This window comes from Colletotrichum siamense, assembly GCF_013390195.1.
Source record: "Colletotrichum siamense strain Cg363 chromosome Unknown KSG_Cg363_contig10, whole genome shotgun sequence".
In the NCBI taxonomy this organism is placed as follows: domain Eukaryota; kingdom Fungi; phylum Ascomycota; class Sordariomycetes; order Glomerellales; family Glomerellaceae; genus Colletotrichum; species Colletotrichum siamense.
In genome coordinates this window covers 963,168-980,109 of record NW_023501023.1, presented here as the reverse complement: position 1 = coordinate 980,109, position 16,942 = coordinate 963,168, and the positions used below count along the sequence as shown (strand labels likewise).

The window sequence follows — 16,942 nt, the reverse complement described above, 5'->3', positions numbered from 1 at the left end:
GTACTTCCGGGCATTCTGGGCATGCAGACTTTGATATTCATTGAATATTTCAGCGCACGAAAGCCGGGCGACTGGGCGGTGCAGGTCTCAGTGTGCGGTCGTACTTGGCGGTGGCTGAGTGTGGGGGAAGGAGCCCAAGCTAGTCGCCCGAGTGGCCGTCCGGGCCCCATGATGACTTTTGCACTTTGAAGTAGCCTATGCTAATCGAAGCCCCCGTGACACAATTTTGTTGAATCCTTCGGTGCACGAAAGGTCTTAAAGTGCCGCTAGTCTGCCCCTTGCCCATGTGTTGGAATGTTCTGTGAGCCTAAATGAGGCAGTGATCGTAGGGCTTAGACGAGTTTTGGAATCCTCAAGGAACCAACAGCCAACGAGTCAGCCCTGCCTCTCCCAATTACTTCCCGGGCATATATGTTTTCATTGATTGCCACCAATACACTACGAAGACTTCTTTGCAAGTTTAAGCTGTTCCAAATTGATTCTATCACAACCAATCTTGCGCATCTAAGTTGCCACTTGCTACCATCATCGTTCCAAAGTCCACGATAAACTCCACGTCGACACATACGCGGCCCCGAAGCCTACAACCGAAGCCAAGATGCCCGTCATTAGGTCGGCGGACATCAGCTCCGCAGCCGATCTTCTGAATCTGCGACAGTCATCCTTTTCTATCAAACGCGACTTGAACGACACAGGGAGCCCGAGCTCCGGCCCACCCGCTGCGTTCCCCGCGATCATCTTCGGCTGCGTTGCGGTTTCTATGGCAGTCGTCTTTGCGACTTGCATGTTTTGCGCGAGGAAACGAATGAAGAAGAGGCAGACCGAATACATGAAGATGTATATGAGGATAGCCACCTCCAATGAGGGCCCAGCGCAGAAAAACAAGCTTAGGAAGACCGGTATGGGCCAAGGAACATTCCCAGGTCCTCAATACGGCACATCAGAGGGAGGATACACCTATACCGCTGGCTACAACGGCAGAGACTCTTCCCCTTATGATGGACCGCCTCCGGCTTACTCGAGCCATCAGTAAGGGGATTCGGGCATGGGTTCAATCGGTGGCAGCGGTGGCAGTGGTTACGGTGGCGTTTCGTCAAACGCAAGTTCAAGTTGATTGCAAGTTGATTTGAAGGGCATTGGAGTTACAGCATCAACGGCGTTCTTATTTTGGGACTGTTCACATGGAGCAGGACGTTAATTGTGGCGATTTATAGAATAATCTTGATACCCAAGGAATAAGTAGTGATGTTGGCCTTTTGTATAATATACATACTTCGAACAATTTACAACAGAAACGTCTCTTGACCAGACTTTCCCATTGCACAATATTTCTGAGGTTTCAGCATCTGCGGATGTGTATGTCGTTTGCGACTAAGTGCTATCACAACTTGGCGCGAACTTCCGTTACTTTCCCTTGCTCCGAAGTCTCTCTGGCCTCCGCATTCAGCCTCCTCCACATTTCTTTGCGTCGCTCATGGCCGGCCATAAATCGCTCAAACCAGAACTTATTAAATGGTGGAAGTTCTCTGCCACGGCCATTTGCAGGACCAGCAATCTTTCTGACAGTCTCAAAGTACTCTTCAAAATCAGGGAACACCAAAGCAAACTTGGCTCCGTCCCCACGCTTTGCCACGCGATCATCTTCCCATCGTTTCTGCTCATCCACCGGTGGCAACTTTGCCCGTCCAGCGAGTATTCTAGCTGCCAATACGCCTTGCCACTCAAAGATTTTGAAGGTCAAGCCAGCATTGACAGCCCCAACAAAGAGCAGAGTCGGGTCTGGCCGATAAACGACATGCAGATACAAGTCCGGCACTCGATTATTCTTTGGCTTTGGCGCCGTTCTACTACTGTTGAACGAATCGAAGAAGGGCAAGGTCCAGGTGTAGCCAGTTCCAAAAATGATGTTGTCAACATTAGCGACGGAAGTGCCATCGATAAAGTGTACCGTGCGGGTTCTGGGATCGATATGCGATACAGATGGGACCTTCCAAATCTTCGGGTGGTTGAATGCTTCCCCACCGAAGTAACCGTTGAAGTTGTGGCCAACAGTCACAGCGTACACCGGAGCTTGAGCAGTCGAGGTGAGGTCGAACGCAATGTCTGCTGCAGAAACAGAAGCACCTACAACGACAACTCTCTGAGGACAATAGTTAGTCCCCCTCCTTCATACTCATGGAATCATCTGGCGCATCTCACCTTGTTCTTGTACGCATCACGGCCACGGAAGTGCTTGCTGTGGATCACACTTCCAGGTTTCCTTTCTGCAAAGTCCCCGAGACCCGGGATCAATGGAATGTAGGGTACGCTGTAATGCCCTGATGCCACAACGACAGCATCGAACCTCTCTTCCCACCAGTAATCTGTTTTCTCGCCGTCTTTGCGTAGAATTAGCCTCCACTCCCCACTGCGTTCATCCTTCTCGGCTTTCTCGACAGTGGTGTTGTACTCCACGAAGTCTTGATAGCCTCTTCTTTCGACAAGAGACCGTACATAGTCTTGCACTAGCGACCAGTGCCGGAAAGGCGTGTCGGCGCCGTGCACAGAAACAGACCACTCTGACTGTTTTTGTGGGAACGGCTCTTGGGTGAACTGCATCGGCAAGAAGTCGACGTTGGTTTCGAGGTACGGATATACTGTAGATTCTGCATAACGAGGATTTGGAAGCTTTGGGGTTTGAGCTGGTAGTTTGGAAGGAATGAAAGGGTAAATTGGGTCTGCTTTGCGTGTGCCGAGAAGATTGAGTTCATCGCGCTGGACAAGTGGCGGCGGTTTCGTCTCCCCAAGCCTGTGAGTCAACTGATATTAGCGCAACTCCGTTGATGAATATGTTCTTTGGGCTCACCAGCATCCGCCAGGACCTTCGCGTCTCTCAAAAACTCTAATAACTTCAAATGCTTTCTCCTGCGCAAGAGCATCGATTGTGATGGCACCTGCAGGGCCGGCTCCGATGACGGCGACGCGCTTTGCAGCTCCCATTTTGGATAACCTAGGCTGGTGAGAGCCGAACACCTCGAGGATCTCAGTTTGGGTTTGGCGACGGGATCGGCTAGGTCAAGGTATATATCGCGTGTGAAAGTACTAGCTTCCCCGGTGATTCGGTTTTGAACAAGCCGCTTCAAGGATGTACTGCTTCCCGATTGGATTTCATTTAAAACCCCGGGAACACGGAGCCGCATTCGAACGAGGAGTTTTTCAATTCTCGATTATATGATCTTTTGACTTTCAAATCCCGACATCTTCAGATAAGAGACCGGCGTTCGTCTTGGCGCGATGATGAAAGATGGCGTGCTTGGTAGGATTGTCACTCACATCCGGAGAAATGTGGAGAATCTTCAGCGAAGTGCTAGTATCTAGCCCGATACCCCATGTTCGGCCGGCATGGCACGCTGCTGAATGGGCGTTGGGGGCTATTGCGTGATGGTCCCAAGAACGCGGCACCGCGACCAAGAGGGTCGACGGCACAAGGTTCTAGAATGTCTTTCAGGCGGAGTTAATCGATGTGCCTCCCAATTGGTCACAAGTGGACATGGCACCTGCCGAGAGATGATGCAAGAGACTGAGCTTCTGGAGGGCAAATGCCGAACAGAGACGAGACCAGCCTCCCGCCGTTCGGCCCAATAGTTAATCTTGCCCCATCCTATTAAATCTGCCGCCGATACTGCAAGTTGGAAGCCCAACTTGCAAGTCTCGAAAGCTCACCTGGCACGATGGCTGAAGCAAAGCAGGAGCTGCAACTGGCCGATTCGCCCGGCTTCGCAACACCGGTATCTGAACAGGATTGGACGAACCATGAGGAAACTCAAGCTAGGAGGAAGTACGCTTCGTCATGTAAGGAGCCCAAGCATAATCTGAGATCGCTAACTCGCTCGCAGGATTGACGGCTCAGTGCTGCCGTTGCTATATCTGGGGCTGCTTGTCTTTCAGCTGGATCGCATGAACCTGGCGAGTGCTCTTACTGGTGGTTTCGCAAAGGATATCGGAGTGGATCAGGACACAATCAATCTCGGAAACCAGTTGATGTTCCTGGGCATTGTGATTCTAGAAATCCCGTCGAATATGCTGCTTCAAAAAGTGAGTAACGAGTGCTTATCTATGCAAAACACTATTAACATTGATACCATTCAGGTTGGCCCTCGCAAGTACATATCAGCTCAAGTTATGCTATTTGGCTTGGTTGCGACCCTTCAGATATTTCTCCGCGATCGAAAGGGCTTTCTGGCATCGCGAATGTTTCTCGGTCTGGCAGAGGCAGGCTATATACCGGGTGCCTGCTACACACTGTCGACATGGTATAAGAAGAAAGAGCTCGCGAAGCGGGTCGCTGTTTTCTTCTTTGGTATGTTCAGTGGTAATGCTCTGAGTCCACTTCTGGCCTCTGGCATTCTCAAGCTTGAGGGCGCACGGGGGCTAAGAGGCTGGCAGTGGCTCTTTCTCAGTAAGTTCAACCATGTTGAGGCGTTTAGCTTGAAGAGACTCATTTTTCCCGTGCGATGCTATTCTTAACTAAGTTGAATTCAGTTGAGGGAGTTTTCACCATCTTCGTGGGACTCTCCCTATTGTTTCTCCTCCCTGGATCCCCCGATACCCCTGATCCCCTTTTGAGCCGAGGCCTCGTCCGCTTCAAAGGCTCGGAAAGAGCCATCATTCAACGCCGACTCGAATTCGATGACAAGGAGAAGCGACATGGCGCGCAAGGAATGCATATCCCGCCAAAACTTGTGCTCAAGACGATCTTGCATTGGCAACGATGGCCCCATTTTCTGAGCAGCTTCGCCGTCTTCTCCACCTGGAGTCCTTTGACAACTTACACGCCAACTATCATCATGCAAGTAGCACGGAATCTGAGTCGAGGACATTGTGCTAATCAGGAGTCTTGCAGGAACCTCGGCTTCAACCGCATCCAAGCCAACGCTCTTGCCGCTGTCGGCGCCTCTCTTGCGCTTGTAGTCGTTTTCATAGTCGCCTGGATTAGTGACAAGACCAACAAGCGCGGTTTGTCGGTAATAGGTGCACACAGTTGCTATCTTATCGTCCTAATTGTGGCGAGGACTGCCCATCCTCATGTGGGCAAGTGGTCCCGCTGGGGTCTTTGGACAGCCGTCAATAGCTTCGCTGTGGGGTACCATCCAGCCAACAACTCATGGGTGCAGCTGAATTGCCGCGAGCCAGGAGAGAGGAGTATCAGTATTGCGTAGGTCGATGGTGTCTATGGCGCAAGTTCATGGTCCAATGCTGACGTGTGGTATAGAATGTGGGTGATGCTTTCCATCAGTGGCCTGATGGTCGGAACGCAGTATTACCGCGGCAACGACACACCATTGTGAGTTCACAGAACATTTTCAAAGGATTACGACTGACTCTTTCGCAGTTATCAGACCGGCTTGAGGACTCAGATAATTATGGTCTCGATTGGGATGGGGTTCGCCATACTGCAGGTCATCATCTACACCTTGCATAACAAGCGTGTTGCCGAAGGAAAGTACAAGCCGGCCAAGGGGGAGGTGCCTCGAATCTACGTGCCCTAATAAGTAGACGCAAAGGTCATAGATACGGGCCTGCTGCTGAACACAGTTCTTTCTGGATTAATGCTCGGTCACACTGGGAAACTTGTTCGAATATCGAATGTAAATGAATACCTTAATCTTGCGCTTGGCACCTTTGGGAAACACGTTCCAAATACATATTTTGCGCATCCCATCACGTCCAATGCTGCAAGTTTTCAGTCTTCACGCCTTTGGTCAGCACCACATCAGGCGGCCAATCCCTCAAGTCTCTACTGTAGCAAGCTGCTATATAACGAATCCTTGGGATACCCTCAGAGGTAGTCGCAGCAACAATCTTTCGTCGTTTGAATAGTAACTTAGTGTTCGGATTCTCCTATGAAACCAAAAGCCGAGGATATTGGTCACCGTAATCATTTCACGTACCCACAAGAACTGCTTCACAACAACAGTCATCCTGCGTTGCTCATTTCCGAACCTTTATACGTTCTGAATACATCACCCGCGACAAGAAGCTAGACCAAGATGAGTGTCTGCACAAGGCTTTCACTCATTCCGTTTTCTGTCTGTAGAATGAAGCTGCTAACAACGACGCCTGCGACTAGCCTCATCTGTTCTAATGTTGGATCGATGGGCCAGTTGATTACCAGGTAGCAAATTGGAACGGCTCAAACAGACCAACTGATACGACCATTCCTGGTCATGCCACTCCACCTTCAACCTGAGATTGAACGCTTGAATCAAATCTTCCTCTCGGAGTAGGAAGGGTATCCGAGCCGCAGGACCTCTACCTTAAATAACACTGAGTGATTGAACCAGAGCCTAGCCTGCGTTAACTTGAAATGGGAGCCCTGGTACTCATTCAGTAGTACCTATCGCGACTCACTAACCCGTCTCTCAGTTGACGTATATTCGCCCCCAGATATGTTTCCAAAGATGATGGACGATGATTACACAATTTGGTACCTGGCGGCTGGGATGAAGATGAAGCCTTTGCGGTACCTTCAACCTTGCTGCCCCAGGCCATTCCGTGGGCTCACCTTGAACAACATAAAACTAGGTTCGCTATCCTTCAGTGACGCCAGATTGACAAGAAAAGGCAATTAGAAAGCGAGCAACGTATCGGAGACCTTGATGGAGATCACGCCTTAAACTGGGCAAAGCGGTCATTGCTTCCATGGAAGGGAATCCAGGTAAGCAATGCGACTTCCAATCAATATAATACTTGACACGATCTCCGTCCTCGTCCGTGTAACTGCATCCAATACATTTATAGCACAGACATTGTAGGTAGGTGTGACAGCATACTGGGTGCTGAGGTGACTTTCCGCGAGGTATCTTCCCTTGATGTAATTTCATAACATGCCACTGGCTTCCATTACTGGCCTAAAGAGATGCTCACCTTTCCATTGTCCTGATGAACATATTTCATCGCGAAGGGATTGTTTCTATGCTATGTTCATGGTCATCCTCTTTGATATTGAATTCGTTGTAGAAAGAGAAATCCATTCTTCAGCAGACATCCAGTAAATAACTCCTTCAAAAGCTTCAGCGCAGCGTATGATTTAGAAGCGCAGCCGCAAAAGAAAACTCACAAATCCTTCTCTAGACTTTTTGTCTTCCTGAACAGTTTGCTATGTGCGTCCTTGTTCTCATTCCAAAAGCTCCCAAGACAAGACCCAAATCAAACCAATTTAGCTTCTTTACGGGCATCATGGAACTATTCAATCAAATACATCCAAGACAGAAACCACTCATAACAGAGACTGCACGCACGTTACAGAACATGCAGAGGACAGAGCGACTCCTCTGACCTGTTGACTTTGTGATCCGCACGCATGCTAACACCAGTTGCCAACGCGGTCAACATTGCAACGAGACTTTCGAACACCCATTTCGCGGCCAAAAGGACTTGGACTACTTCCCTTTACTCCCTTAAATAGATATGGTGAGGACAACATACTGAATGGCCCCGCCTGCACACCTGAGAGTGCTATCTAAGAAACTAACTAACCTGAACAGCTTCTGCTTAATATCTAATGGAACGTAATAAACTTCTCATACGCTGTCCTGGGCGCTTGCTGATTCTCACCCGTCTCATTAATGCAGTCCCTCACCCTTTGCCCACCAAGTCAACGATATCAGACATCATCAGGTAAGCCGCGTTGTCCAGTCTGCTCGTATTCACCCAACATCCACAAACGACGATCGCGCCCAGCAATGACGCCATGCTATCCAAACACCAGCTGAACATCCAAAGTCGTACCGTAAGGTAGCACATACTGAACAGATCAAGAGAAGCCAACAGCATCCCATTGCCGGCATCGCAATTTCTTATTGGAGATGGGAATGCCGATTGCCTTGCCAGCTGTTGCATCCTTCAGACCCATACGTACTTATACGTAGAGCGACCCCCATCACAATGATAACCATCATGAATCAAGTTGGAGACGAATGAACGCTCACCGCCAACTGCCCTCCAGGAGGGCGGTTGGGGAAGGGCCCTCTCCAACGTGGCCTTCATCCTGAATCCTGAATGATGCTTTCACAGGCAGCATATAAACCCAGCAACCCTCCCTACACAAGCCAATCTCCTCACTAAATTCCTTATATGCATTCACTGTTTCTTAAAAGAAACATCAAAATCATCACAGCGCCAATGCCAACCTCACACCCATCAAAACCTACCCCCCCCTCCCCCTTCCCACCCCCCCTTATCCACCATCCCTCATTTATCCCATTTATCCCACAGCAATACTATCCCAACACCACTACCCAGGGAGTCTTCCAACCATCACATCTCACCCCCCGCCTCATGAACACTAGCAGGGCACCACCCACCCCCATCTCCACAGCCCAGGTCATAAAACACCGGTCCTTGGGAGACAGTCAGAAACCGAGTCGAATCAGACATAATTTGTTATCCACTCCAGTGCGGTGGTAAACTCGCAGGCCTTTATATGAGGAGCGGGCCCCCGGACCCCTACGACTTCATCCCTCGTCCGCCACATTAACCTCCGAGGAAACAAAACAGGTGGAGCTGGTAATATTAAAAGAAACGGCGTCGTGATCCTTCTAGAAGAATCGCTCAAACCTTAGTTTGATAACCACGCCGCTGGCGAAATTTGGGTCTGCATGCCGAGATTGTCATGTCTCACGGTCACTAAGTGGTAAGTAGGAAGATGCATAATTATTGATCATCAGGATTCTGAGTCCTATTCATGGTATCTACCTCCGCCCGCCACTCCAAAATCTGTATACAGAATTATCCTACATATACAGTGTACACTTTTGGTCTTTTTGGACGCCTCCAATGCTCAAAGAGCCTACCGCGACGCCGGTGTCCAAGATAAGGGCTCGAAGGCCTCGATTGGTGTGCCTCCAACTCCCCGTCCATTCCAAGCCATGCCAGTAGCCCATCGGCCGTAATCCAAAATCTTCAAAGTAGGGTACATAGGGAACAGGAATACCACCCGACAGACGCGCGAGCGAATGTGAGCATTCCAACAGTGTGGTGGAGAGACCATCTCAGCCACCTCCAATAATACAGGATGACCACGCTCATCCCAACCGACATCCAAGCAATGCAATAAGCCAGCGCGCATGTATTCATCCATGGCGAATGAAGCCCCGAGCCGAGCCAAGAAATAGGGCACGAAGCAAATTAACGCCGAGTGCAGTGCGTTGATGAGGATAGAAGTCGTTCATGACATAAAGCCTCTGACGTGAGGTGAGAAAAATGGGGTATCAAAAGTGAAGCAGAATAAGGGGATATGTATGTCGTGGAAAATGTGGAAATGATGTTGTCTGTTAGAGATTGCCAGCAAGACATGGACGTCTTTGACCGAGACCTCACATCGGCGTGGGTGTCGGCGCACCCCGGTCTCCTCGGCTCATCCAGCCGAAGAGGTCGCCGCTACGCTGAGTGGTGGTTGTGCTGGTTTGAGGCTCGGCGGGGGCGCGCATCGCCATCTCGCGAGGCTCCAACAGCAGACTCTTGCGGTAGTAGCTGACCTGGACATTCTGGCCCTGGTCGCTCTCGCGTACGCGGACGATCTGCGCCGTCATCCAATCTTGCATCTCAGGAAGCTCGTTGAGTCGGTAGGGGATCTGGAATCGCTGGAGCTCGCCAATGATCTTGGCCGTACGGGTGTGCTTGTCGAAGTTGACAACGGTAAGGCCGCCGCCGTTTTCCTCGCAGCCATCACCTCCAAGTGTGGGAAGCTGTTTGGTGGCGGGGTTGCCAATGTCGACGAAGGTGAGATCGGTCAGATACATGCCGAGGAAAGGCAAGCAGGGCGGGACATGGTCATGGAGGCGGGTTCGCAGGACCTTGTTGTTCTGCGATGGCTCGACAATTGCCTGCAGGTGGCGGAGCATATCGCGTCGCTTAGGAGAGACGGCGTCCCAGGTCTTGCGGAGACGACTGATGGTGCTGCTGTTGAGACTGCAGATGATGGCCATGAGTCCATCGTAGTTGTGAAGCTCGAGACACTGGTGAGCAACCTTGATCCATTGCTTGATAACAGCGGCGCGCTTCTTGACCTCGGGGTAGTGGAGAATGGTCTCGGCGACGAGGTTGGAAAGATCAGTCGAGAGAGCCGACATGGCCTTGACATTGGGAGCATGAACGCCGCCCTTCTTCATCCACTGCGATGCGAGAAGCTCCTCGGGCATGATCGAGCAGAAAATGTTCATCTGCTTGATGGTGAGTTGACGAGCAATCTCAAGAGGATCGAAGTCGAGGATGGTAGGGTTACTGCCACCATTCTTCCACGACATGAGGTGGGAGAACTGGCTCTTGGTGATGGCCAAGGGCGGGTGGGGAGTGTCCGCCGGGACGTATTGTGCAATTGAAGTGTTGGTCTTGCCCATGGAAGACACCAGGCGAGGGACCAGGACATCGTTTGAGACACGCTGGGCCAATTCCAGGAGGCGGCGACCAGCTGAGGGCAGCACGCCGCCGAGTTCGTACTCGGCAAATGGCTCAATCAAGCTGAGGGCTTCGCGGTCAGTCTCGTCACGCCAGTGCGACTCGAGCCAACCCTTGAAGGCGTTGTAGACGCGCAGTCTGACCGGGCCAGCCATGTGGGGAGCCTCGGCAACGTAATGGAATCGCTCGATGAGAGTCTCGGCCAACTTGAGAGGACTGCAGAAAAGTCGGAAAGTGAGGTAGAATGTCGAGACAAAGGTCGCATCGGGGGTGGACTCGTGAGTTGTGAGACGTTCAACAAGTGCAGGGAGAGATCCGCCAGTTACTTGGCCCTCCTTGTTGAACATGAGCTCGTGAGCGTACGTCTTCTCCAACATCCTAGACTCGACTTCGTCCACCTCGTCATGGTTGTGGGCGCTTCCGTTGTTGCTCAGCTCTGACATAGACGGCTTGCTTCTAGGCGCCAACATGTGGTCCGGGGTTGTTGCGCGGGTAGAGGTTTGGGAAACGAGGCTGGCCTCTGAGTCCCGGCTAAGGTAGGTGCTGCTGCTGCCCGCGCTGGATGCGGTCATACTGTCAACACGGGAGGAATTGTGGTAGTCGCCGTCCTGCCCAACGTTTTCGATGGGGCCATACTCATCTCCAGGGAGCAGGGATGTAGAGAGTTTGGGAAGAGGAGGCAAAGTCGGACGAATCGACGAGATGGAAGATGCCACGCTGGAAGTAGTATCATCGCCCATTGAAGATGGTCGTGAATTACGTCCGTTGGAATTTTGCGACGAAGGTCGAACTCGGCGGGACTCTTCATCAGGTGAATCAGTGTGAGGTAGTTGAGGTAGTGGCTTGTCGTTGGCGACAATACTCGGTCGGTGGGGCGTTGGCGGCACAACAGAATGGACAGAGTCAGTACTCCTCGAAGATTCTGCTACGCTAGTCGCCTCGGTCGTCGCAGTCTCTGCAATTGACGGAGCGATGGATGGTCGTCGATAGTGAGGTTCCGGTGCGAGTTCCAATACGCTGAGGTCAATACCAAGCTCTCCAGCCTGGAATTCGCATTCAAAGTCGCCCACACGCTCGATGACCCATTTAGTTTTGGCCACACATTCACCAGCAGCTTTCACACAGCCAGTTGCGGCCATCAGCAGCATGCTGTTGTCTTGCGGCATAATGACATCCGCGTCCTGCATTACCGCATGGCGGATGATCTGGCCAGCCGCCGAGACCAATTCGCGAATACGCTCAAACATCATCTCCCTGGCTCGGACCAGCATGTCCGAGCTAGTGCTGTGCCCGCAGACGACATCGACAACAGCCAGCAACTCTCCACCAGATGTCGCTGACAGCTTGATGGCAAAAGCCAACTCCGGCCGAGACTGGGATTGTAAGTGCAAACGACCAATGAAGGATCCCAGGTGTGACAGGAAAGTGTCGTGGCTCTTGTTGAGGCGTTCCGAGACAAGATGACCAGGTCTTGACAGCGGCGAAGGTCCAGCCAATGAAACGCGATGGGAGATGTTGGATGAAAGCCGTTTGACATTCTGAGACAATCGGTGCGAGTTGGGGCTGGCAGGCGAGTAGAGCGTTGAAAGCCGCCTGCTAGCGGGCGATGACTGTGCCGGGTCGGTCGGTTGCGATGGTGCACCCCTGCCAGGTGCACCGTTCGTCATTCGGGAACCTGCATGAGTCTCGTCGAACTTGGTCTGATCTGCAGGTGGCGTCGGGGGAATGTAGGATTCCTCGATGACGGTCGCCATGACGGTCACCGCAGGGGCTCGTTGCCGTCGATCGTCTTCCAGGATGTCGAAAAACCTAACACCTTTGGTCACGATCTTGAAGGCCTTGAGGATCATCTCGTCGATGATGTCGTTAACGTCTTCGCGTGGTTGCAGAATACCCTTTTGCGCCTCCTGCAACTTCTTTGCCGTCTTCACCAACGCCGACAGCTCAGAGAGCAGCGTTTTTCTCGCGCGCCTCAGGTTCTCGTTGCGGGTGATGATGGCCGATTCTCTTGTCAAGCAGTGAGTGCGTTCCTGACGACCAATTAGTCCACTCAAATCCATAGTCTGGGTCACGAGCATTACTTACCAGAAGGTATCGCACTCCAGCGATGATACCCTTCATGAACTCCTGGTTTCCGAAGATCTCGCTATCGTTGACGGAAGTGCTTCGGAGCAAGTCCCAGAAGTTCAGCAGAGCCTTCAACAGATTCCTCATCTCCTCTGGGTCGTAAGCCTCGCAGTAGTTGGTGGGAAGCCATCCTCTTGCGCCCGATACCAGCAAAGTTCCATCGGCCCATCCGTTGGTATGAATTGAATGCACAAGAATAATGTCGCCTTCGTTCAATGGTAATGTCACGCTCGAGTCGGTCATGGCATAGCTCGGGTGAAAGGGGTAAAAGGCTCGCAGGAAGTTGTGGAATACTGGCGGCGGCATCTGCGCAGCCAGATCTTCCTGCGAGCCATTGGGTGTTGCGGGTGGTGTCATGTGTGTTGCTGAATATGACTTGGAGCTGTATTGGTCCTGCTTCGACGACAGCGCATCGCAGGATTGTGATTTGTGAAGCTTGAGAGGTGCCACTTGGAGACTGGCACGCATGGAATGGTCGCTCAGCATTACCATGGCTGCTGCTGGTTGCTCTCGTGGAGAAGCATGGGCGACAACGATGTAAGTGGGTTGGGCGTGATGTCAAGTCGTTGATGTCGAGGTTGTCTCGCCCTCGATTAGGTGCAGTGAAGGAAAGTCCAGTCGAGTCCAGACTCCTCGTCAGATACGAATTGATCCTCCTGCTGCGCCTCTTCTGCGGCCCTGAACGAATATCGGATAGGTCAATGGGTTGCAACTGCGTCGTTCGCAAAACTCGGGTCGATTGATGCGCCTCTAGCGTATTATCCTTCACTTCGAACAGAAATCGTAAGTCGTAAGCCCCAACGTCGAGTAGGTGGCAATGCGGTCGGGTCTCCTCTTGGGACTGTCAAGGTGTTGTGATGACAGTCAGTTGACGGCGGAAAAGGTGAGTAGAGGAACAGGACGCTTGGCCTGTGTGTAGGTGGTTTTGATGGGAAGAGGCAGAGGATATGGAATGTAGGGAGGAGATGCGGGCATTGATGTGGGAGGGGAATAGGAACAACAGGAATGTCATAGCCCTGGGACGGACGTGTTGGAGGGATCCTTGCCCGTACTAATGGTGGATAGGTGCATACCAGGGACCAGGGCTTGACTCAAGGTTTCGGGAGCCCAAGAAGAGGCCCCCATGTGAGTGCCCAAAGCGAGGGACGATCACGTAGTAGGGAAGTGGAGGGGAGGAGACAAGCCAGGCCAGGCCAAGCGTCCGGGAACTTTGGGAGGGTGGTGTGTGTGTGCCAGTGTGTAATGGGCGTTGGGAGTGGGCGACGAGGGGGGTGTGGGAGTATGTTCCGTAAAATGATGCCCCGGTAGTCTGTAGCGTGCGTACCTTGCTGCTGCTCGTAGGTGGGCGGCGTTGGATTTGTTTTTTTCTTCCTTATTTCTTGTTCGTTTTGGGGCGAGGATTTGTCGACGTTGAAGATCAACTAGGGCCGCCCAGTCGGCTTGGTTGGTTTAGCGTGGAGCTCTTGGGCCAGTTTGGTTTTGCGACGGAGGCGAGCTTGTTGTATCGTGCGTCAGTCTGGCGTCTCTTGTCTCCCGAGGGACGGGCACACGCGACCCCAGAGAACAAAGGAAGAGTGCGAGGAGCTACGCGTTAAGTTGGTGATGATGGATGGGACGGAGACGCGCGAGGGAAGCATTTGAGCATCCATCCATCCTATGCAGCAAGAGTGGGATTCGCTCCAAAGGCGAGTGTGATTGCGCTCGTCTTTCCCTTTGCAGGGGGGGAAAGAGAGAATGCGAAGAAGAATTACAGAAGGCGCGAGGAATGCGCTCTTGTGGTGCGCTGCTCGTGTCTTGTGCATATGCACATGCAGTGAAGGCCGAGCGAGTGCGACTCTGTGTGTGTGACAAGCAGCGACAGGTACGGCACAGCGGGCAGGAAGACAAGACAGACAGATGCCGGCCGCGGCCGCGGCGGCGCGGACGCAGGTGCAGGACCCGTCCCGTATCGTACCTTGCTCGCAGCTTGACTGTCCGCGCCGTATCTGTATCTTGTATCCGCCCTTCATCTGCATCCATCTGCACCTGAGGTGCCTACCTGTAGGCAGGCCTTGAAAGTCGGCAATGCAGAGGCGAGGCGAGGTGAGGTGCATACAATAGCTTGGTTTCTAACAATAATTGCGATGTGACTGACGGCTCGCATTGCTTGCGCTCGTCGCAAAGTACTGGGTGCCCGACAAGGAGCTGGAGCGTGTTGGGAAAGAAGGGCGAGGTCTCAATTTTGATCATTAGTCATTTTTTTTCTGATGGAGTTAGGCGGCCGACACATTTGTGTGTGCGCTTGCCGGTTCATCTGCATCTTGGACGGCCTCGGACGGTGCTGTGACCGAACAAGTTTGGAGGCGCAACGCGAGCGCACTGATGCCACGATATGATGATGATGGGAGACGGCCGACAGGAGCGCCGTGCGCCGTGCGCCGTTTCCTTTTCCTGAACAATGGGGAATGGCCAGGCCCATTGTGTGTATGAGAAGAGGAAAGCGCAAGTCGAGGCGAGGTCATCGAGGCCGTGGTTGTGTGCAACAACGCAGCAGCGGCGGCCAGGGCGAAGGAGGCATCTGTGTGTCCATGTAAGGAGAACGTGGAGGAGGGGCACGTTAAAGAAGCCATCGTATCCGGAAATCGGACGACAGACGCCCACCCCGAATCCTGCAAGGCGAAGCTGAAGTTGGTGCTGAGGTGATGCCGATGCTGGTTTCCATCGGCTTCCGGTGCTTGCTTGCCTGCTTGCCTCCCATTGTTCGGCTTGCTCCGAACGATGGTTGCAAGCTTCGTCGTGTTGGTCATGGCTTGGGACTGGACTGGGCTGAGCTGGAGAAAGAGCCGTGATCCCATATGGCAATCTCTCCTGCCGGCTTCCGATCATCAGATTGCAAGGCGCCGTCCGACGTTTGGCTGGCAAGATCGGTGCAAGAGCTCCCCTCTCCTTCTTTCTGGACTCTAGACTCCACAGTCCGCAGTCTAGCGTGGATGGCCACCTCCCTGCCTGCCAAAACATCAGCAGCAACCACCTCACTTCAACAAGCCTCCAGGAGCTCTTGGAGCAACAGCCACTTCAATCGAATCGCCAATCCCAGATCTCCAATTGCTGCGTCTCGGGCCAGAACCGATGCCGCTCCTCCCACCGACCGTGAGGTAGCCTTCCCTTCCCTTCCAGTCGGAGGGAGCTCCCCACCTCTTCCTCAAGCCACGTACCGCGCCTCGCTGTAAGGTACCTTATCCTTACTGCAAGTCGTCAGCCATCGTAAGCCATCAGCCGTGGTACGTACACCGGCTGCGTCAGTGGTCTGGGTTGCGACGGGACCTGCGAGTGCCCGGAAAACCTCTTCTTCCCTTCGACTGCGACAGTCGAGGTCAATTGGGACCTTTCCCCGACCAGCAACCCGCCCGTCCCCAGCGGCCAGTCCCTGGCGATGCCTCCCACCTTAACGGTGCCATGGGTGCTCTCGCTCTGGCCCGTTCGTCACCCGCTTCCAGGCCAGCTTCGTTTCTTTTTCGTCTTCTTCTTCTTGTGCCCTCTCCCTCCAGGCCTGTCTGTCAGTTGGTCGTTCCCTCCCCCGGTAATGAACTCTCTCTCTCTCTTCCTTTTGCACTTCCCCTTCGCACCGCACGCCCCCCCTAAGGCGTGCAGCAAAGGGCGGCCACAATTGCAAAAACCAAACTGCGCCAGTGGACCTTTAGCGGATGCCCTGTAAGCCAGTGTGATTTAACAAGGGGTCTCTTAGTGAGCAACGGGGTCCCTCCCGGACTCTAGTCCAGGGCCAGGGTAACCAATTGGTTGCCCCCTGGTTTGCGCCCACTTCATTACTTCGAAGTCCTCTCTTCCCTCTTTCAGGGCCTCTTAGACTTCATCATCGCGAATACTGTATGCATGTGCCTGTGCGTTCTTTCGCTGTTGCTGGTCAGTGGCCTGAGGGATTTGACGGACTGCGCGCCGCGACAAGATAGCTGAAGGCTGCCATCAATCCATCGCCTCGGTCCCAATCCCTTCGACAGACTCACAGACGCTTGGCTGTGATGCTGATACTTGGGTCCCGGACAGAGTTTGTGGCTTTCCCCTCTCCTTTCCCTTTCCCTTGCTGCCTGCAGGACAGGTTCCACGCTTGCGGTTTGCTAGGGAGAGCAAACACGACGGGCAACCAACATCCAGCTCGAGTAAGCTGAGATGTTTTGCAGACCAAGAGGCAAGTGGGCAACCGATATCCCAGAACCAGGGAAGCCAAACCCTGCGGCTTGCGACGACGCCCTGATCCCACCTCTCCCCTCTTTCGACATCGAGGTCTGGCCTCGATCTCCCAGCCCTTGAGCCCTGTGCTCAGTGTCTATCGCCGTGCCCCAAACTGCTGGGTCCAACGAATCGAGTTCTGGTCCGTGTGGGC

General features: G+C 52.9%; 3 protein-coding genes across 3 annotated transcripts; 1 reads left to right on the top strand and 2 right to left on the bottom strand.

The window, feature by feature from the left end:
- Positions 1 to 1,381: 1,381 nt before the first annotated feature.
- fmo1-0 (Thiol-specific monooxygenase) lies at positions 1,382 to 2,979 on the bottom strand (the record flags this gene model as incomplete). Its single annotated transcript, XM_036646015.1, has 3 exons — positions 1,382 to 2,140; positions 2,200 to 2,788; positions 2,846 to 2,979. The coding sequence occupies 3 exons, from the start codon at positions 2,977 to 2,979 to the stop codon at positions 1,382 to 1,384; spliced, it is 1,482 nt and encodes a 493-aa protein (XP_036488120.1).
- A 731-nt stretch (positions 2,980 to 3,710) lies between these two features.
- On the top strand, positions 3,711 to 5,528 carry CGCS363_v014165 (putative transporter; the record flags this gene model as incomplete). Its single annotated transcript, XM_036646014.1, has 6 exons — positions 3,711 to 3,817; positions 3,876 to 4,074; positions 4,129 to 4,438; positions 4,522 to 5,194; positions 5,252 to 5,323; positions 5,372 to 5,528. 6 exons carry the CDS (start codon positions 3,711 to 3,713, stop codon positions 5,526 to 5,528), a joined length of 1,518 nt encoding a protein of 505 aa, XP_036488119.1.
- A 3,828-nt stretch (positions 5,529 to 9,356) lies between these two features.
- Positions 9,357 to 13,056, bottom strand: gefA-0 (Ras guanine nucleotide exchange factor A; the record flags this gene model as incomplete). Its single annotated transcript, XM_036646013.1, has 2 exons — positions 9,357 to 12,467; positions 12,523 to 13,056. 2 exons carry the CDS (start codon positions 13,054 to 13,056, stop codon positions 9,357 to 9,359), a joined length of 3,645 nt encoding a protein of 1,214 aa, XP_036488118.1.
- Positions 13,057 to 16,942: the final 3,886 nt, after the last annotated feature.